Source organism: Vigna angularis, chromosome 9 (assembly GCF_016808095.1).
Source record: "Vigna angularis cultivar LongXiaoDou No.4 chromosome 9, ASM1680809v1, whole genome shotgun sequence".
NCBI classification, from domain to species: Eukaryota; Viridiplantae; Streptophyta; class Magnoliopsida; order Fabales; family Fabaceae; genus Vigna; species Vigna angularis.
Window position 1 is genome coordinate 26,322,081 of NC_068978.1, and position 23,556 is coordinate 26,345,636.

At 30.7% G+C, this 23,556-nt stretch overlaps 1 protein-coding gene across 1 annotated transcript; it reads left to right on the forward strand.

The window, feature by feature from the left end:
• The first annotated feature begins 5,354 nt into the window (after window positions 1-5,354).
• On the forward strand, window positions 5,355-6,857 carry LOC108346949 (E3 ubiquitin-protein ligase complex SLX5-SLX8 subunit SLX8). Its single transcript, XM_017586024.2, has one exon. It carries the CDS (start codon window positions 5,987-5,989, stop codon window positions 6,797-6,799), a length of 813 nt encoding a protein of 270 aa, XP_017441513.1. The 5' UTR covers window positions 5,355-5,986; the 3' UTR covers window positions 6,800-6,857.
• Window positions 6,858-23,556: the final 16,699 nt, after the last annotated feature.

Consider the following 23,556-nt stretch of genomic DNA (forward strand, 5'->3'; position numbering starts at 1 on the left):
TATATACTATTACGAAATCCTATTAAAATTTAGGCTTAAATATATTTAAATTCCTTTCAAATAAACAACTTTTGGTTTTAACCTATGTTAAAAAAGTTTTTATTTTTATCCATCTTAAATTTGAAATAACTATTTTCGTTGATTACAAAATGAGTGAATTGTTTTTATCACCACAAAGTATTTCTCTCTCATTTTCTATCCCTTCAAAACTTAAAATCCCTTATTTTGGGAATCTTCATTTATTTTAAGATGAAGAATTCACTTAAAAAACTGATTTCATTCATTCTGCACGTTAACCGTTAACTAGTGTCACACAATATTTATAATCAAAATCAATCATTTTTAAATTTAGAGAAATAAAAAGTAATTAAATACCATTTACTATAGAAATAAAAAAATATATATTAAATTCTAAATTTTGAAATAAGATTTAAATAACTTTTAGGCTCTAAAATTTAGCATGCATCTATTTTCAATCTCCAAACTAAAAAAGAAATCATTTAAATTAAAAAAATTAAGTATTTTTTTCGTTTTGAAATTGTTATAAAAAATTAAGTTTCCTAAACTAAATTATAGTTTTTCTTTTTTACACTTTATCAAAGTTATCGAACAAATAGTAGTATAGTTTTGTAAAATTTGATCTGACCGTAGTAAACACATGTCATTTATTAAAGAAAATATTTTACATAACTTTCACAGTGACTAAATATTTTATAATTTAATTTAAAGAGAAAACACATTTTTTTTATAATAATTTAAAAACAAAAAATATATTTAATAAAAAAATCACAATTCCTAAATTACTAATCTTGATAAATTAAAACATCCCAAATCCCTAATAAGTTTAAATTCTCTCTGAATTCATATATATATATATATATATATATATATATATATATATATATATATATATATATATATATATATATATATATATATATATATATATATATATATATATATATATATATATATATATATATATATATATATATATATATATATATATATATATATATATATATATATAAATAATTAGAAGCTTAACCAGCATAAAAAAAAGGAAGAAATATCGAAAACCTCTGAGGAAATAGAAAGCTTATACAATGTTTGTATCTAGACTGAGCACCCACTTCAGTAGGCAACACTACAGAAAGAGAGAGAAGGTGACAATACACCTAACATCTTCTGGTAGCCTTTTATGATGGGGAACACCCCACCACCACTCATCACTCATCAATCATTTCAACTCCCTCTCTTTCCTTCTTCCTCCAAATGTCAACTCTTCTACTTCTCTTCATTTTTCTTCTCAATCATCACTATTTATAAGGCTTAGTTTAACTGACTGTTTGCCATTATTTAAAAAATAAAATATCAATTTAAGGGTATGTTTATTTTAAATTCTATGAATTATCTTATCTTTATGTGTTACTAATGATATATATGTTTGCTTCTTCTCATACCTTCTTAATTTTGGATGTATGCGTATGTGAAGATTTTAGTGAAACAAAAAAGGTGGGGTTCATCTCTTTTCATCTTTCTTAGTAAAGACAAACAAAAAATGGGTAAGAAGACAATTTGGCTTGCTTAAAACATATTTTTTTCTGCCCTTGCATACATGTCAAACCACATCAAGATATTAACTGTCTTCTTCATCCAGCATTTATCACCTCAATTAATATATATACATAAGAAATCATGGAAGTGTATCTGATTTCTTTGCTTTATCATATAAACAAAAGCGTTAATTAAAAGACATGAACACCATTATTAAGTTAACTTTCTTTATGAAATATTCTCCATACTTATTGTGTTTGTGGAGAAAGTCTTTCTCTTATTTTGACAAGAAGATCTTGAGAGTAACAGGGAATCATCTTTCTTAGAACCAAAGGGGTTTGGCTGCCCCAATTTTTTTTAATATATGTATAAATTAAAGTAATTTCTTTAATTTTAATATATTATGAATATTTGGTACTTTAAAATGTTTATATGCTTAAAAAAATATTTTGACACTCACAAATTTTTTTTGTTGATACCACACGTCTATATTAAAAATTTCTTGTAAAATGTACTAAGGTAGTAATCTTACATAACTTGAAGTCAACTTTAGAAAAACTAACTGTCTTATACGATTATACGTTTTTGTTTGGCTTAGAAAAAACTATATTTGACCAAGATTTGTTTAGCCTTGTCATATTTTGGGATGTTGCTCCAAGAGAAGAATCATATTTAAAGATACAGATCTTGCATTTAATGTTTCTCCAATATTGAATGTGTGCATACGTGAGAAGAAGACTTTTTTTATGACCTTCACATCTGCTACAAAAATTATGTGCAGTGACTATTTTCTTCTCAAGCTTTATATATATAATATCTCTTTGAAAAGAAAGGTTGATAACCACGAATATCTTGCTACAAGAATTTGCACAAGAGATATCATAAGCTTCTAAACATTGTAGTTGTAAGAAAGAATATTGTCCATGCTCATTAACAATCAAGAATAATGATAACTTTTGTGTACATCTATCCCACGTGAGTGAACCTATGATCTTTTATATCACATTTTTTATAAACTGTGTTTAATTAGAAGTTATTGTATTTTAAATAGTATTTACTTTTAGTCATAAGTGATTCATTTTCAAATAAGACTTAATTTTAGTTATTGAGTTTTAAATAATGTTTAAATTTATCTAAGATTGACATTTCAAATAATACTCGATTTTAGTTAAGGAATATTGCATTTTAAATAATACTTAGTTTTAATCAAAAAATAGTTGTGTTCTAAATAATACTTGTTCATAATTAATAGTGACCATGTTTCAAACAATACTTTATCTTTGTAAAAAGCAATTACATTTCAAATAATAACCCGTTTCAGTTAAGAATGCGTATTTCAAATAATACTTGTTTCTAAGTCAAGAATGACTTCAATCCAAATAATACCCATTATTTAGTTAAGTGTGACTGTTATTTAAATAATACTTTATGTTTTTTACAGCTTATGTAGTATAAATATATAAAAAAAAGTTTCATTTAGTGCACTACACAAAACTCACAATAAACAGGGGACGGTTATGAGAGAAAGAAATGAAAAAGAAGAAAAGCTGCACCTAACCAAAAAGTTACTACATACATACATACATTTTATTATACTTTATTGGTATTTTTTTTCTTTTCCTTTGCAATGGACACCACCAAATCTATATATATTTTTATAAATTAAAACACCAAATGAAAATATCCTATTATATTATACATTGATAAAGATTATATATATAATAAATAACTTCAATACAAAACCATATATTGCTAATTATTTTTAATGATATTTACAATTATAAATACCAGTGAGTACACATGGTGCCTTACATATGCTTTCTTCGTACGAGAATGAGAGCGATGTTATAAAAAAATGTAAAAGTAAAACTAGTTTGTATCCAAAAGTTAGCTTAATGCAGGAATGAAAAAAGAATGTAATTAAAAAAGAAAGTGTTATGATGAAAGAAAAGAAGAGTTTTATCTTTGGTGCATTGAGTTTAAAATATATAAATAAGTTCTGAACATCAAATGAAATATGTCTTGATAAATAAATAATATAGCACGATATCAATATAATAACAAAAATATACTAACATTAAAAACCAGAACATAAGTTTTTATCTATGCCTTTCTCATTCCGTTCTGGGGCCTAAGGTATCCTAGGCATCCGTGTCTCCCTTTTCTTTTGTCATTATCTATGCTCTGTGTGTCTCTATGAATTGGAGGTCCCACTCAGAAAATCAATCATCTCATCGATAAATCTTTCTTTTTCCCTTTCCATGCTCATAAAATTTTCTAATATTTACGTATCAATAGTTAATTTTCATATAAACGGCATAGTTTACCAAGTCACAGAATCATAAACACGGTTTTTTCACCAAAGTAGACAAAAATGCCATAAATATTACCAAAATAGGCAAATTTTGACCCAAAGTGAAGTCGTGGGGTCAAGACGACTTCAAATAAAGAAGTCGTGCCCCCCCAGCACGACTTCACACTGTTCATGTGAATAGTTTGAAGTCGTGCATCCCAAAAACGACTTCTGGGTATGGTAATCGATTACCACAATATTGTAATCGATTACCATACTGTTTTTAATAAAAAAAAAAAAAAAATTGAAATCGTAGGGGGGTTCACGACTTCAATAGGAGAAGTCGTGCACCCCCAACACAACTTTACTTTCTTTTAATTTTTAACTTTTATTAATTAAAATCATTAATAATTTCTAAAAAATATTTTTAAATATATTTAAAATAATTAAAATTATAACTAATTAATAATAAAAAATTTCAATATTATTAAATAAATAAATTTCATACTTTTAATTATTTTTGTAATTAAATTAAATTTTTTATAAAAAAATTTCAATTAAATAATTTATAACTATAATTATTATAATTATCTAATTAAAAATTCAAAAAAAAAATATATTTTACTATAATTTATTGTTTTTAATTTTTATTATTATAGTATATTTTTTTACAAAATTATAATAATTTTTTTCATTATAAACTATTTAAATTAATAAAATTATTAAATATAAACTAATTAAATTAATAAAAAAGACTAAATAACTAAAATTGTGGAGGGGGTTCACGACTTCTTGTATTGAAGTCGTGCTCCCCCCATACACTTTCACTTTATTATTTTTTTTATTTAAAATGATTTATAATTTTTAAATTATATATTTAAATGTATTTAAAATATTAAAAATTATATATAATTAATATTTAAAGTTTCTAAATATTATTAAATAAATAAACTTATTTTTGTTATTAAATTAATCACATTTTTTTAAATTATTTTAATTAAATAATTTATAACTATTATTATTGTAATTACATAAATTAAAATGCATAAATAATTTATAATGAAAAAAATTATTATTAATTAATTATAATTTGTAAAAAAATATACTATAATAATTAAAATTAAAAAAAATAAATTATAATGAAATATAAATGTTTTTGAATTTTTAATTAGATAATTATAATAATTATAGTTATAAATTATTTAATTAAAATTCTTTTATAAAAAATTTAATTTAATTACAAAAATAATTAAAAGTATAAAATTTATTTATTTAATAATATTGAAAAATTTTAATTATTAATTAAATATAATTTTAATTATTTTAAATACATTTAAAAATATTTTTTAGAAATTATAAATGATTTTAATTAATAAAAGTTAAAAATTAAAATAAAGTAAAGTTATGTAGGGGGTGCACGACTTCTCTTATTGAAGTCGTGAACCCCCTACGATTTCAATTTTTTTTTATTTTTTTATTAAAAACGGTATGGTAATCGATTACAACATTGTGGTAATCGATTACCATACCCAGAAGTCGTTTTTGGGGTGCACGACTTCAACACTGTGCATATGAACAGTGTGAAGTCGTGCAGGGGGCACGACTTCTTCAATTGAAGTCGTTTGGGCCCCCCACGACTTCCCCATTTTAGTAATTTGATTTGAATTTGCCTAGTTTGGTAATAAGAGAGGCAAATATGCCTAGTTTGGTAAAAAAACCCATAAACACCAACCGGTTCAATAGTTAAAACGTAATACACCATTTTCTATCGCTTTTTTTTCTTGTCCCGTTGTTTTTTTCTTTTCCTTTTCTTCTTTTCCTTTTGTTCTCTCACAAAAAGAAAGTTTCTCCGAACGAAAACGTTGACTCCTTGCTTATCCTCATCCCATTAACTACTTGCAAGTATAGCAACCTAACTCCCCTTCTTCCACCAACTTTCCCTTTGAACATTTTCCATCATAAATTCTCCATCTCATACACAATTCACTCCTTAATTTCCCTTCCATAATTCCCCCAAACACCCCCGTTAATTAACCCACCCACCTTCCATTTCCCGAGAAAATTCCCGGAGAAAACTTGATTTTGTGGTTTCTCCGTTAACCTTCCCAGAAAGTCGAGAGCGAACTTTCCCGGAAAATGGAAGGTCGCCGGAGGATAACGCTTTACGACCAAATGACAGCTAGCAACGACAATACCAACAGCGGCAGCAGCAGCCGAGACTCACTAGCGAGCCTCATGCTCGAAGACGTCGTATTTAAGAAGGCCGAAGCCGAAGCCGACGCCGAAGCGAGCCGTGACCTGAGCCGAAGCCGGACTCTCCAAGACATCATTCGCGAAGAGAAGCCTAACGAAGACGCGAAGGATCGCAACTCCTGGAAAGCCTTCAAGGAGAAGCTTCGGCTCAAGCGCGCTATCGGTTTGGCTTGGTCCTCCGCCCCTACTCACAGTAATAACAGCAATAATAACGACAATGAAGACGGAAGTTTACCTCAAACTCGCCTCCTCTCCGACGACGCGGCGACTCAGCAGAACGACGTCGTTGTGGAGGACGCAAACGATTCAGATCCGATCGCGCGGTTCGGATCTCCGACGGACAACACGGCAGCCGGCGGAGATTCCTCCGACGGGGAGAACAACCAGGAGGCAGCGGTTGGCGTGTCGCTGATGGATTTGTTGGAGGAAGCGGAGCAGGAAATGGATTTGTACAGAGTGAGCGATGATGATGTGGTGGCAGATTTTGAGAAGAGGGATGAAGATGAAGCGGAAGATGAAGAAAAAGAGGGTTTGGTGGAGTATAACTGCTGCGTCTGCATGGTGCGCCATAAAGGCGCGGCGTTTATCCCGTGCGGACACACCTTCTGCAGAATGTGTTGCAGAGAGATTTGGGCCAGCAGAGGGAATTGCCCTCTCTGCAATAATTTAATTTTGGAAATTCTTGATATTTTCTGACCCAGCCAACAATTTTATTTTTCTTCATTCAAACAGATTATTATTACATGGTTACAAATTATGTGATTCTAAGTAATTTAATTTTCAATGGTGTGAAAAAAATTAGTAACTTATCATACATTGTTTGAATCACATACAATCACAAACTATGTAATAGTTTCTCGATTTGAAGGTTGTTCATGTGATGATGTATGTACCTTATGTGGATTCTGGTTTGCTCCGAGAATAATTAATTAATTAATTTTAAAAAGAACTACTTGTATACTGAAATAAGTTTTTTCAATAATAAATTTTGAAACTCATTTTCTGTTTATTTTTAATAGAAAATAGAAAATACTTATAATATTTGAACCATAAAAATTTTAATTGAATTGGATGAGTAAGAAGTCAGGAGTTTTCATTGTTAAGTGTTTTTGGGTTTAAAATATATTTAAAAATATATTAAAGAAAGAAAAAGAAAGACATTAAATGTTCTTACATTGAAGTATAAAGAATTTTGACTAGTGCAATATTTAATATAAATAAATAAAGAAAGAAACTGCATTTAAAAGTATATAGAAACTAAAAAAATATGTTGATCACCCATTTATGTTGAGCCATGAACGGTGGTGGGGTGAGATTTGTTGTATGTGGCGATCTATATGTATTTTCACTTTCGACCTCTTTTCTTTGGTGTGTTTACTTTTTGGACCCACCCAAAGATTGATCAGCTTATCCAACCCTACCTAAGGGTCGTGTGGTGATATACGGGACCAAGGATAAGATGATATGGTTTGGTTTAAACTTTACATTTTAAATGTTAGCCAACGGTGTCACAATTGAAATAGTACAGGTTTTTCAAAACGGATTCACTAAATAAATGAGTCAAACTGGTTAACACATTCTTATGATTTTCTCACAATCTTTATACAATAGTCATGTAAATACTAATGTAAAAAATCTTTGAATACCTGATATTTGTGGATAACATTCGTTTCAATGATATTTTAAATAGATAGTAGGTAAATTAATACCAGTTTATTATCAAATATCATATTATTCATATTTACAAATATCCGTTACTCATTAAAAATATTTTATTTTTTATTAGGTTATGTTAAGTTGGTGTATAATTTATTTCTCTTTATCTCTACCGCATTTATAAGATTTAGTGTCAAATCTTAGGTGGTTGAATCAATAATAGTTAAGTTTTTTTTTCTTCTGTCTCTCTTCTTCTTCCTTTATCATGTTGAAATTTTATTGTTATTTCTAACCATAGTTTGTAGTAATGTTTGTTTTACATTGGAAACATTTTTTCCTCTTTAGTGTTGGACATTTGAGAGAAATCCATCCATATGCATGTGAAAGAGAAGCGGCAAAAATCATGCAAGAGTTCTAAAAGCACGAGACTTCTTGATTATAAGTGTATTTTGTTCTGTATATTGTTGGTAAGTGTAGTTTGTTAACTTGTAATCATAATTTATCATTTTAAGGTATAACAATGAAGTTATCTTCAATTCAGACGTCGCAACCACTTGCGATTTCTCTCAAGGACAACATTGTTGTGTGATTTTTCTCCTTGCACAAGTCTCTCATAAACCATCTCAGACAAGTAGTAGATTAGTAAAAAACTCAATGTTATGAACTTTCTTTGTTATATAAATGTATCATAAAATATTTCTTTTTTCATAGGTCAATTATTGTTAGGGAAATTATTGTAATTAGAGAAAATATCATAACAATATTGCTAATTAGAGGAAATAGATATACAATCTTTTATTTTATTTTGTTTTCCTAGTTTCCCTATTTCCCTTTTTAGGAGAATTAGATTATTACAAATAGAGGATATGAGAATGTATTTTTTATGATTGAGAATAATAAAATCAGTCATATTTTCAACTTGGTATCAGAGCCATGGTTAGAGCCTATCCTAGCGATAATTTGTTGTTTGTTGGACATATTGTTTCACCCGCTATCGGGCCGCTGTCGAACCACCCATTAAAAATGTATAATCCCACGCTCGAGATGTATATACCGGCGTGAGGGGGTGTGTTGGAAGTCCCACATCAACTAGAGATAAGGCCAATTCATAGTTTATAAGTGGGTGCAAACCTCACCCTACAAGCCGGTTTCAATTTTTTGTTAATTTTTTCCATCTTGTCCAAAATCAATTTGGAAAAAATATCAAAAGAATTAGGTCTAATAATGGTACTGAATATGTGAATCATGAATTTCTCAATTTTTTGTCTCAAAATGGTATTGTTCATGAACTAACATGTGTTAACACCCCTCAACAAAATGGGGTTGCAGAAAGAAAGAATCGTCATCTTCTTGAAGTAATTAGAGCTCTTCTTTTTCAAATGTTTGTTCCAAAAAATTATTGGGGAGAAGTTGTGTTAATTGCCACATATCTCATCAACAGGTTACTCACTCGTATCTTAAATGACATTAGTCCTATAGAGTCTCTATTGTCTTTTGTTCATTCTTCTTCCCTACTAACGAGTCTTCATAATCGAGTCTTTGGATGTGTTGTTTTTGTTCACTCCCATCATTCTAACCGTGGTAAATTAGATCCTAGAGCTCTTAAATGTGTCTTTATTGGGTATCCTTCTAATAAAAAAAGGTACAAATGTTATCATCCTCAGAGTCGTCGCATCTTTATCACCATGGATGTCACCTTTCATGAAACACAATCCTTTTATGTCAGTCCACCACTTTAGGGGGAGAAAGCACTTAAAGTGGATGAACTCTCCTTCTTGTCATTACCATGTTTGTCTTTGCAAGATGCCCAAGACCTGAGCAATGAAGCTACCATAGTCCACAATGAAGAAGAAGAGGAAGAAGAAAATTTTTTTGGCAACAAATATGAAAGAAGAAAACAACCCACTTCAACTCTCGAGCAAGAAAAATTGTCTAATCTGGAGATGAGGATCCCTGAAGATATCATTGAGGAGGAGGTAAGTATTACTGAGGATTTACCCATTGCATTGAGAAAGGGAAGAAGATCATGTGCTAAATATCCTATTTCTCAATATGTTTGCACTAACAATCTCTCTGATAAGTACAAAAGTTTTATTGCTGCCATTGATGCCACATAAATTAATAACTCAATCCAGGAGGCCATGAAAATTAAACATTGGAATCAAGTCATGAAAGAAGAGATGAATGCATTAGAAAGAAATTCAACTTGGGAGATTGTTGATAAGCCAAGAGACAAGAAGGTAGTAGGGTGTAGATGAATATTCACAGTGAAACATAAGGCAGATGTGACAATAGAAAGATATAAAGCTAGATTGGTGGCAAAAGGATATACCCAAATATATGGGATTGACTATGAGGAGACATTTGCCCTAGTGGCAAAGATGAATACAATTCGAGTTATTCTCTCTTTGGCTGTCCATTTTGGATGGAACTTACACTAGCTAGATGTGGAGAATGCCTTTCTTCATGGAAATCTAGATGAGGAAATGTACATGGAGATTCCCCCAGGTTTTTAAGTGAAAAATGAAAGAAACAAGGTATGCCTCCTGAAGAAAACATTGTATGGTCTTAAGCAATCCCCTAGAGCATGGTTTGGAAGATTTACAAAAGCAATGGTTTCCTTGGGATACAGACAAAGCCAATGAGATCATACTCTATTCATAAAGCACTCTTCTACAGGTAAACTCACTCTATTATTTGTCTATGTGGATTTGATTATTACAGGCAGATGTGACAATAGAAAGATATAAAGCTAGATTGGTGGCAAAAGGATATACCCAAATATATGGGATTGACTATGAGGAGACATTTGCCCTAGTGGCAAAGATGAATACAATTCGAGGTATTCTCTCTTTGGCTGTCCATTTTGGATGGAACTTACACTAGCTAGATGTGGAGAATGCCTTTCTTCATGGAAATCTAGATGAGGAAATGTACATGGAGATTCCCCCAGGTTTTTAAGTGAAAAATGAAAGAAACAAGGTATGCCTCCTGAAGAAAACATTGTATGGTCTTAAGCAATCCCCTAGAGCATGGTTTGGAAGATTTACAAAAGCAATGGTTTCCTTGGGATACAGACAAAGCCAATGAGATCATACTCTATTCATAAAGCACTCTTCTACAGGTAAACTCACTCTATTATTTGTCTATGTGGATTTGATTATTACAGGAGATGTTGAAACAGAAAAATTGGCATTAAAAGATAAATTGGAAGCTTAGTTTGAAATGAAAGACCTAGGAAAACTCAAATATTTTCTTGGAATAGAGGTTTCCTACTCCAAGAACGGAATTTTCATCTCCCAAAGGAAATATGTACTTGATCTCCTCAAAGAAACAGGAAAGCTGGGATGTAGAACCTCAACATTTCCTATAGAACAGAATCACATAATTGGAAGTGAAGAAAGTGCTCCTATAGAGAAGGCCCAATATCAGAGATTGGTAGGAAAATTGATTTATCTATCACACACAAGACCAGACATTGCTTATGCTATGAGTGTAGTGAGCCAATTTATGCATGATCCAAGAGAGAGACACATGCAAGCAGTTGACATAATTCTCCAATACTTGAAGTCAAGTCCAAGAAAGAGGTTATTATTCAAAAGGGTTGACACATTGACTATGAAGATATATACTGATGCTGATTATGCAGGTTCTATTACTGATAGAAAATCTACTTCTGGGTATTGTGTATTTCTTGGAGATAGTCTGGTAACATGGAGAAGCAAAAAGCAAGATAGAGTATATCGTTCTAGTGCAGAAGCTGAATTTCGAGCCCTTGCTCAAGGAATGTGTGAAGGACTCTGGATGAAAATCATTTTGGATGATCTTAAAGTCAAAGTGGAGAACCCGGTGCAACTACACTGTGACAATAAGTCTGCTATGAGCATAGCCCATAATCCAGTACAACATGACAGAACCAAACAGATTGAAATTGACAGACATTTCATCAAAGATAATCTTGACAGAGGATTTGTGATTACAACTCATGTTCCTACAGAATTTCAAATAGCAGATATTTTTAAAAAGGGGCTTCCTCTGGGTAGATTTCAAGATTTTGTAGGCAAGTTTGGGTATGATTGATATTCATTTACCAACTTGAGGGAGAGTGTTGTAATTAGAGAAAATATCTTTAGAATATTCCTAATTAGAGGAAATAGATATATAATCTTTTATTTTATTTTCCTAGTTTCCATATTTCCCTTTTTAGGAGAATTAGATTATTACAAATAGAGGATATGAGAATGTATTTTTTATGGTTGAGAGTAATAAAATCAGTCCTATTTTCGACTGAAATCAACTACTAAGAGAAAAAAACTTGCATGATTGACTTCTATGTTTGATATTTTGGTCCATATATTTATAATTAATTGATTCCTTTTCTTCCTCCATTATTTATTGTAATGTATTGTAATGTAATAAACAAACTAGCTCATATGAGTGCGAAATGTAGTGGATGACAACTATTATTTGTGCTCATATTACAACTAGTTGCGAAAAACGGTCATAATTTCATTCAATCAAATACTTTGTAACTTTGTCTTTTATATACTAACTGAGATTATTGTTTTTTTGCAGAAATTCATGAGTTTTACACTAATATCTGATAAATCATTAAGTATTTAAGAATAGTTTATGCAAAAAACATAATACAAATGTACAATATTATTTAGCACATTTAATTGTGATTTATTTAAAACTTTACAATATTGTTAATTTTAGGTATCATTTATGATATGTGTTGTCTGTTTGATTTTATATTGTTGTATCTGACTTGTTATGATTTTGTCTAGGTTTAATGTGTAGGCAAGAATAAAAAAAATATTTAAAAAACACTTAGAATGAACATCGATTATTACCAAAACCAAAACATAAAATGGATATTAAGTTTCAGTTCAGATAATAGTCGAAGCTTAATCCTTTTCTTATTTGAGCAATTATTTTATTTTGAGGATATTAGACTTTAATTATTAACAAAACCAAAACATGTTAATTCACAGTTGTTTAAAGAATCAAAGCTTAATCCCTCTTTCTAATTTTTTTAAGCATATTATGCTTCGATTATCATATCACTAAGGCCTAATACTAACAACCGAAACATAATTTCCTATCTTTTTTATTTTTTATTATTTAGTAATGTTTTTATGCTTCAGTTCATCTATAATCAATGTCAAATAGTAAAATTTATGCTTTGGTAAATAACTAAAGCCAAAAAAGTATACATTTTTATCTTGTTTAGATCTACCTCAATTATCAAAACGAAGTATAATAATCAAAATAACTAATGCCAAAAACGGGTGTATATGATTACTAGTAAAGATACTAAAACATCAAATTTTTTTCTTAACAAAACTTTCGTAAACATGTACTTCTACACTAACCTACTTTATATTAAAAATAAAAATAAATGTTTTCTTATAAGATAAAAAAATCATTCTAACTACATCCGTGTAACATTTAAAATTTTCTTCAACACTATTTCAACATCTATTGAAATATAATATTATCAACCATTTAGTGCTGCTGTTAGATATCCTAATAACAAAATATGATGAGCAAATAAGAACAAAATTAAAAATGAAAAAGATTAAAGTTTGACTAAACAAAAGAAACTTAACCATCTTTTCTCTAAATCTAAGATTAGAATAGGAAGCATTCTCTAAAAACTAAAAAGAAAAAAGAAAAAATGGAAAGCTGATTTTGGAATACACGTAAAGGAGACAAAGTTTATATATATATATATATATATATATATATATATATATATATATATATATATATATATATATATATATATATATATATATATATATATATATATATATATATATATATATATATATATATATATATATATATATATATATATATATATATATATAAAATTTAATACAAAAGAAGAGTGTCCCAAATTCCCTCAACTACAAAAAAAAAAGTATCTTACGAAAACACTCTTCTTTATGAGAAATTCATGAGATCAATATGTTAAAAGGCCTTTTAAGATATAATTGAAGTCTTTGCATCTCTTCCTATACAGAATCAATATCTCATTATCAAAATCCTTTTTATGGATGCAGTTTTACCAATGGGAAGAAATTTGAGGTTTATTTTGAAACATGTTGGTTTGTTTTACATCTTAAAATAGTTATTTGTGACGAAAGTGCAAGATAGGTTGACAGGATAAATCAAAGGAAAATAATAATGCTTATTTAGTTTATGGTTTTACATATATTAGTCCAATTATTTATATATTGATAGAGGACTTTATTCATGTTATATTTAATTTAAAGTGAATTTTAAATCTAATTTAATTTTATAAAATTAATTTATAAAATAAAATTTATATAATTTTATCTCTATTGATATGAGACTTTTAATATAATGGACAAACAATTTTGGAATGTTTTTATAAAAGAGGAAATGAAATCTAAAATAATAAATTTATGACAGAATAAAAGTAGGTCAAACTTTAAAATTATTCAAAAACATCATTTTATCATTTTAAAATGAGAAAAGTGTCTAACGAATTAAAGTCACTTAAATGCTTTAATGAAAGAGTATTTATTTATTACGTTGGTCATTAAGTTCTAATTTGAAACCCATGAGTTGCTTAAATTGTATTCTTTTGTTTGAATTTATTTAGTTTAATATTTTTTATCATATTATTCTTTGGTCAATGTTCGAACTTATTAATTTATATTTATGGGTGGTTAGCTTCTCTTCCTTAGACTAATGGTATCTTTTAAATTGCAATAGTAAGTACTTCTAATAAGTCTTGCCAATTTATAAGTGGATCATGAGTTCACAACCTTTTTCATTGATGACTTTTCTCATTGATGAGTTGTAAAGTGTAAAAATGCACTAAGAAGTTATTTATTTACATAATGGATTAAACATTAATGTATTTGTGAGACAAATTAATTTATATATTTGTTAATAAAGTTCATGTACACTATATATGTAAAGACAACTACGTAAGCGATTATAGAATACCAAATGCTAAACCTTTAATTTTTTGCATACCAATTCAACGACATCTGGCAACAAGACCACCTTAATTTCCTGAAAACACCAAGTACTATAAGGGAATAAAATAAAATTGTCCAAAAGGAAAACATCAAATTAATCTGAACATCTTTGTTTTGAATGATTCCTAATTTAGCTATATTAAAATATGCCAAAGTTCCAATAGAGCAATTTATTTTCCTCACCTTTTCTAAAATATGAAACCTAGGAATTGATGTCTAAAATTGCAAGGTCAATTTCTACCGGAGCCATCACTGAAATTGATATGGTTATTGTGACATTAATTATCTTATGACAAAAATGACCTGATCCAAGTTACAATTAAATTATAACATTTTAGTTAATGGACAATCTAGTTAATAGTTATAGTTATAATTTTAACTTTTTAAAATTAATAATAAGTATTTGATATAATTAGTGTTGTCAAAATAGGTCATCCGACTTGATCCTATGGGTTGATGGGTTAAATGAGTTGTCTCACTAGCTCATTTAACTTTTCTTTAAACCTTTTCTTTCAGTATTTTTATAGCAGGTTACTTTGATGAATTAAATTGAAATAGTAATAATTGGACCAATTAATATAAAAAAGAGTTTTGCATAGGCAAAATAAGGATTTGAGTTGTAATGTTTTTTGTTTCATTGAATAATTAATTAATTTCATTTCATTAAAAAAAATAGATAAATTGGTGAGCCACTTACCACGGGTTCAATCAGGATGAACCGAGTTTTTAATGAGTCAGATCAAAATAGACTTACATCAAAATTTCACATTTTTTTAACACAACTACTCGAACCCATGTAAACCAGATTAGCTCACGATTTTAATCCATTTTAATAACACGCAAAACCATAACATATGTTACTCAATTTTAACCCAATAGGAAGTATTAGAATGTAAAACTTCTTAAATACCCTCAGTTTTTTCTTTTTGAAATTGGCGTGATTAATTTAATATATTATATCACATGTGACTTAATTCATTTATGCTTTATAAAAGTAAAAGATAACATTCTTAATATATTAGTTTCTTATTACATCTAAGGAGGAGAATTTAAGATGTAGATATGTATTCTTAGTTACTTATTCGTTTTGGACTATTTACTATCATTAAACAAATAAGACAAAACATGAAGATTATGGCTTGCCAACTAACTTTGATTAAACTCAAAGTTAAGCATTGGGTTAAGGTTTTGTAAAGTCTTACAACGTGAGAAAGTAAAGTTTATTGATGAATATTGATTAATGTTGACTAATTTAAGCCCTCCATGTACTTACTTTATGCATTAGATTATGGCCTTGCAACAAATAATATAAAGGTAATAATCATGGTTCATCATCTAGATAAAAGAACAATTTCAATGAGAACATAATATTAAAAAGTTGTTAAAATCATGAGTTTTTACCTATGGAAGGGCATCAATATTGTGGTGAGTGTAACCAATTGGGATCTTTATTTTGTGAGATAGAACCGTTGAAGAAAACAATTTTTTTAAAAGGGTAATTTTGAAAGAAAGAAAAAGGTATCATATTAAAACTCAACCCCTTATAAATCTTCAATGCTAAATTTTTCATAATTGATCCTATATGAACTTATAGATACTACACTACCATTATACACTAAAATCTAAGTTGTGATTTGCCAATCAAGCCTTGCACTCAAAGGGCCTAGGCTACACGATGGCCCAACAACACATCCATACAACTTGGTAATTGTTTGCTGCACCCCATCTATTTCTGTATGCACCTCCCATTACAATATAATGATGAAGATGAACGTTTAAAATTCTTACAATTTTAGAAAATTATTTCCAAAATATATTAAAAGGTTTCTACATTACATGTTTCAGAATAAAGATTTTCAATATTAGCCAAAATGTATAATTTATAATTTTTTTTTTAATTTATAATTCCAAAATACTCCATGATAAAATCATAATTTTTTTTAGAATAATTTAAAATAAATTTTAAAATTATTTAATTAAGTTTTAAATACCTTGTAATTTTGAATGTTTTTAATCAAAATTTATATTAAAAGGATTTGTTGTATTGAATGCTTAAAATGTTTTTTATTTTCGTCTAAGTGCTATATTGTTTGATTTTATTGTCAATGTGATGACATAGTCCACTTTCATCTTCTTATTCGATTAATTTAGATCTTTCTCTCCAGTCTCTTTTAATTTATTGGTAAACTTAATACCATCCGGAGAGGAAAGAAAAAAAAGGGTTAAATATGTTTTTAGTCCCTAAACTATTGACTGTTTCTGGTTTTCGTCTCTCTTTCAAAATAAGGTACAATTTGGTCCTCATTCTTTTCGAAACGTTCATTTTAGTCCTCGAAAACTAACACTGTTAAAAATTTGGTCCTCATTTAGTCAACAAAATGAGGACTAAAATCAAAGTTTCGAGTTTCAAAAAGAATGAGGACCAAATTGTACTTTATTTTGAAAGAGGGACGAAAATCAGAAACGACCAATAGTTTAGGGACTAAAAACATATTTAACCCAAAAAAAACGATTGATGAATGGGAAGAAATCGAAGAAAATTGATCAATGAATTGAAAGTGAAAAATAATAATAATAATTATACTACATGGAGTTTTGCTATGATGGTGGCTTTATCCGTCAAGAATAAGATTGCGTTCATGGATGTCTCGCTTCTGAAACTTTTTCTTGAGGATCCTATCTATGATGCTTGGATCCGTGCCAATAATCTGCTAATTTCTTGGCTTTATAACTTTGTTTCCCAAGATATCATCATTAGTATTATTTTTTCAAACACGATGATTGAAAGTTGGGATGATCTCATAACCGGATTATCAAGGATTTTCCAACTTCTACAATAAGAAAATGGAGATGTCAGCACCTATTATACCAAGCTTAAATATATTTAGGAGTTTTTGGGATACAAACCTTTTTCTTGGATTATTTCTGTTATTGGCTAACTACGTAACGTAAAATCCATGAAAATATTCATCTTAATAAATAGTAATAATTTTCTCTTAATATTATTAATAATAATAATTAATAAGTTATGTTGTAATTTAAACAAAAATTTACGGTAGTGGAATACATTTCTCCAAAATATGTTTTTATAAAATAAATAAATTAATTAATAAAAATAAAATATCTAAATAAAGGACAAAACAACTTTTGGTGGTACAAATCAGGATGGCAACCAGCCAAATCCTCTTTCGGTAGATTGAAAACATAATGATAAGAAATCGATAAAGAATATAATTCGGGAATAGAGGTAAGAGAGCTAACTCTCTTCTTAATGCATGATAATTGTATATTTTTGGTTTATGATTTTGCTATGAGCATGTTGGATTTTTGTCCTGTTAGCCTACCTGTTTACCTGCATAGGTTTTGATTGTCATTGACTATGTTTTTCTTATTTTTCATTTTTGGAGTTACCATAGTAAAACCTTAATCCATAATTCGTTTATCGTTAGATTAAGTTCAAATTTTGATATATGATCCCTAAATTATATTATTCCAATTTGACAGTTCAAAATTTTAATTTAAGGTCTATAATTAAATAAATGAATTTCATAATCTTGAGTAAATTAACCACTACTTTATTTCTGTCACAAAGTTACTTCAGTAAAATTTTAATTCCCACTTAATTTACCGTTAGATTAAATTAGAACTTTTATATATGATTCCTGAAGGATCTTACTCTCTTTTGATCGTTCGGAATTTTAATTAGAGATCTGTACTTGTAGGAATAAATTTCGCATCTTTGAGTAACTTTATTAACAGTGAAATTTTGTCCTTAAGTTACCTGAGTAAAAACTTTAATCCCCACTTTGTTTACCATTAGATTGACCAGATAATTTGATATATGGTCCATAAGAAGTATTGAATCATCTTGACCACTTAGATTTTTAATTGAATGACTGTGCTTAGAGTAATTAATTTCGCATTTTGTGATAGATTTGAAAATCACTCAAATTCTGGTTTTAAGTTACTTCGGTAAAACTTCAATTTCAACCTAGTTAACTGTTACATTAACCTAAAATTTTAACAAGTAGTTCCTAAAACATAGTTATTCTCCTTGCCGCTCGGATTTGTAATTGGATGTATATATCTAGGGAAAATAATTTCGAATTTATTAGATAATTTAGTCCCACCTTAAATTCTATTTTTGAGTCAGCTGACACTAGTACAGTCAAGGGAAACGACAACGGTTATTTTCGCTCATAGGCAGCGGTTCTGGAACCGAGACATATACATGCGAGGCAAAAAGTCTATCATTTTTACCTTGATTGTGGACCGAGACAAAAGGGATAGGATTTTGCCTCGGTTCAAAAGTAACCGAGGCAGTAGGATTTTGCCCTTTTTTTTTAAATGACTTTTTGCCTCGGTTCTCTTTTGAACTGAGGCAGTATGTTGGAAAATTCAACAAAAAAAAATCTAGCCAATTTCTTAACATTATTTGCAGCAGAATTATTAAAACATAAAAAATCTTGTAAAATTATATATATATATATATATATATATATATATATATATATATATATATATACATCAAATTTCTAAGAATTCATATAAGCAACTATAAAATGTATCACAATCAGCAGAAAACTGTAATCACTTCAAGCAAATTAAATCTTAAAAAGAAAAAATTAATGAAAATAAAATCATAAAAAAAGAAATTACATCATAAACTTATCTCAATATTTTTAGATTTCAATAAATTTTAATCAATAAAAAAACTTATTAAAAGCAACGTGTTAGTAATTCTCTCCACAATAGTATGACATCATCCACCGAATACACAGGAAATTCATTCCAGAGAAGATATTGATCATCATCATCATATCTAGTACAACATTGTTGTTCCACTGGTATTGTTCCATTTCACATTAAAACTGTACAAACTATATACGTAAGCAAGCACCAAGAAAATCAGTGCTCCAGGTATACAAATCTGCCTCCAAAACAAAAGATTAGCACAATATCATTTCATTTTCCATGTACTGATATGGAAAGAGATGGAACACAACAGAGTGAAATGAATAGATGGAAGGAAAGAAAAAGGGGGTACTTCATGTAATGGAATGGAATCAATTCCTTTCTGTTCCATTTCGTACTGTTTTAGGTAATCCAAACAATGGAACCAAGTATTATCATCCCATTTCATTTCACACTATTTTGCTCCTGTCTATCAATCCATACACACATAGTCTTAGAGCATTTTCACAACCCCTTTTCTTCTTAACAATGGAATCCAACATTCTGGGGTAAAAAGAAGAACAAAAGTTATCAATATATGAGCAAACTGCTAAGTATAAAGGAATGATCAAGTCCAAATTAGAGTTCAAAAGCAAGTTACTTACGGGTAATCCAACAGCTACACTGAGAAGGGCTATTTTATTGGTTGCAACACATAGGTTGACAGGGCCATTGAATGTGCAACTTCTGTCTTCACTTGTCCCAAAAGCTGAGCCTGTAAAAGGAATTAGCAATCATCACATCTTGGTTGGATTCCAATCATAACAGTTATCGAGTTAAACTACAAACCTAAAAATTGACCGTTGATGAACACGTGGACAACATGGCCTACTTAATGCACACTGCTGAATGCACATTGCTGAATGCACGTGGAATTAGTTGTGATCTTTGAACTTTTTGATAGTGAAGATACATCTTCATCATACGTCTCCCATGAGAACAACTTAGAGTTGCTAGGCAACATTTGTATCTTCGTAGTTTGAAACCTCACCTTGACGAAGGCAAAACAATCCAATCAATAACTTGATGCAAAAGGGCAAAGCAGATAGCAATGTGAAGCACAAATGGCAAGAACAATGTCAGAAAGATCTCCATCAGCTAACTAGAACAACCAAGTGATGCAAACTAGAAAATGTGAATAACAAGCTCATTAACATCGTCTAAGTTAAGGGAACCAAATGATAAGTAACCATCACAATGAATCGTCCAACTAAGACATTACTCAATACTATATTCAATGTTTCAAACAAGAGCTAACTAACTATCCAACAAAGTGAAAAAAATCGAATATCAACTGCTTACCATCATCTTCCAAGCAAGATACCTGGTTGACCCTCCTTTATGACCTTCTTTATCCTCCGAAGCATAAGGGATTCCGCGCCTCAAAACCTCTTCCACAAACAAGACAGCTCCTTCCTTCTCCCTCATTCATCTTCCCCAGCCCCACTCGTATTGACGCAAACCCCTCTTCCTTTCTCATCCCATTCATCCGCAACATAACTTCAATCCCCGCCAACCTTCCTCCTCTAAGGATATCCAACAGCGCCCCTGTCACCCCTCCAAGCGCAAGGCTGACTTCGATTCCCTCTCCAACGCTTCCTTCTGCCACTCTGTTTTCGCCACTTCCGCCCGCTCCAGTCCCTCGCGCTGCCACCACGTCGCGACTTCCACCATTCCCGAGTGCGACGAGTCCGACGCTTCCACCGTCGACTCTGCCTCCGGCCGTTGGGTTAGTTTTCACTGTCAGACCCCCGCTGGTCCCCCTTCCCCTACTTTCAACCTCATGAATAGATCTGAATCAAGAAATCAGTAAAAAAAAAGAAATGGAAAGGGAAAAAAAGGTTGAACCTGATGTTGGAGACCTGATGTTGGAACCTGTGGTAATCGCCCTTCATCTTGAGGTAGAAGACCTTAGAATCGCTGGAGGAAGCCGAGGGAATAAGGCGAAAGTTGAGGAGCTTGAGAATACCGTCGCAGATGTTGGAGAGCTCGGACTCGATCTTGGATCGGTAGTCGCGGATGACGGTGACGTGATCCTCATTGTCGCGGCTCTTCCTTATGCTCGATCGAGGAGATGATGCGCCATGAGGCGCGGCGCGCTCCAATCACGTTCTTGTAGGCTATAGAGAGGAGATTCCTCTCTTCGACGTTGAGTTCCTCGTTGTCTGCGGCAGCGAAGTGAAGAGCAATGCGCCAAAGATATGAAGGCAGCGGCGGAGGGAGGAGGCGGCGTAGGGAGCAGAAACGCAGAAACGTCTAAAGTGGTTGGAGGCAGCAAAGGAGGAAGCAACGTAGTTGTGGAGGCAGCAACGTAGGGGAAACACGCGAAGAAGGAAAACAATGGCATATGTTTTTATTGCCCTAGACCAGGCCTACTAACTCGGTTCCCAAAAACCCGAGGCAATATCCAGCCTACTGCCTCGGTTGTGCTGCCACCCGGTGCCTAATCCCTTAAAAAAAATTATTAAAAAAGCATACACCTCGGTTAGGGGAAACCGAGGCAGTATGGGGAATATCGCAGAGTTATATGCTTCGATTCACTTAGATACCGAGGCAGTTACTGCTTTAGGCACCAGTCAGTGGAGAACCGAGGCATAAACCTTGGCTTTTATTACAAAATTGCCACCGTCTTTTTATACGCTTCGGTTTTTACGAAACCGAAGCGTATATGGCGCGTTAGAAACTCCTTTTTTTACTAGTGTGAGTAAAATTAAGATTCCCACTTCATTAACTATTGGATCAAACTAAATTTTTTATAATAGGTTCTAAACATGTTATTATTTATTTGATCGGTCAGATCTTTAATTAGAGGCTGTAATGAGAATAATCATTCTACGAAATACTATAACTAGTTAAATTGCTAATAATATTTGATTATATTGAGTAGGATTTCGAGTAATTTTATTTACTGATTGGTATGTCTGATTGTATCGTTGACTTGAACCTTATTCTATGTTAAGATATGAACACGATGTGGGATTGGTCAAGGGTCTTGTGGAGAGACTATGTGGTTGTAAGTAATTATTGTGCACGTTGATGTTGAGGGTCCCATTGTTGGAGGTTATCCTGATACTCTAATAAGCATCCAGTCTCAAGTAGAGAAGGATGAGTTATGTGGTGAGAGGGGCAGGAGGTTCTAGTCTGTGTGCTGGTTTTGGGCATAGGTATTAATGGGCTAACCTTGTGGATGGTATGGAGTGTTGTATTGGAAGTGTATCCGTGAAGAGAAGTAGAGGTCATCACAAGTGCATAACCTCCTGTGATCGTGCATCAACGTATCATTTGGATGAGTGTGTATGGTGTGATTATGTATGATGAGATGAGTGTGTTTGACATGATTATATTATGTTGTGATGAATACGTTTACTTTAATTACTGCATGATGATATGATTATCTTTATGTGAATTAACATAATTAAGCAGGTTTTATAAATCGTCTATTGCATGTTAACTCACCCCTACTTTTTTTTGTTTGTGTTGATATATATATTTTGCGATGATTGTATAACGTGTGAGTTATACGGGAGTAGATGAGGGAATGTTGTCTGATCTAGTGCAAGTGAAGAGAGAGACTGAAGAATAATATACAAGAGTTTGATTTATCTTTATGAGTTTTATAAGTTGAAATATGATAATGACATATTTTACCATGATTCCAGTAATGAATTAAGAGAAAATGTCAACCACTCCTTAATTTTTTGCCTTGTAAATCCTAGTTTTCTTTTAGTTTGTTAAGTGGTTGAATCTTAAGCTTTAATGAGATATTTTGATCATGAATCCTTGCTTTCATGTGCTTAAAGTAGTTGGAAGAAGTCTATGCATCCAATGAAGACACTGGAAAGCAAGAAAAGCAAGAAAAACAACAAAAATGAAGAACTAGAATTCTACTGAAGCTAGCCCGGGCGCCCCTGGTTTATGGGGGCTTGAGCGCCAGTGCATCATAACTGTCGTGCGCTTGAGCCCTCCTCTTTCTAGGGGCTTGAGCGCCAACTTTGCTAACAGGGCAGATTTGCCCTATTTAACTCAGAGGTGCGAAGA

Coding starts and splice junctions, on each gene's coding strand:
- LOC108346949 (XM_017586024.2), top strand. CDS start 5,987: ATGGAAGGTCGCCGGAGGATAACGCTTTACGACCAAATGACAGCTAGC.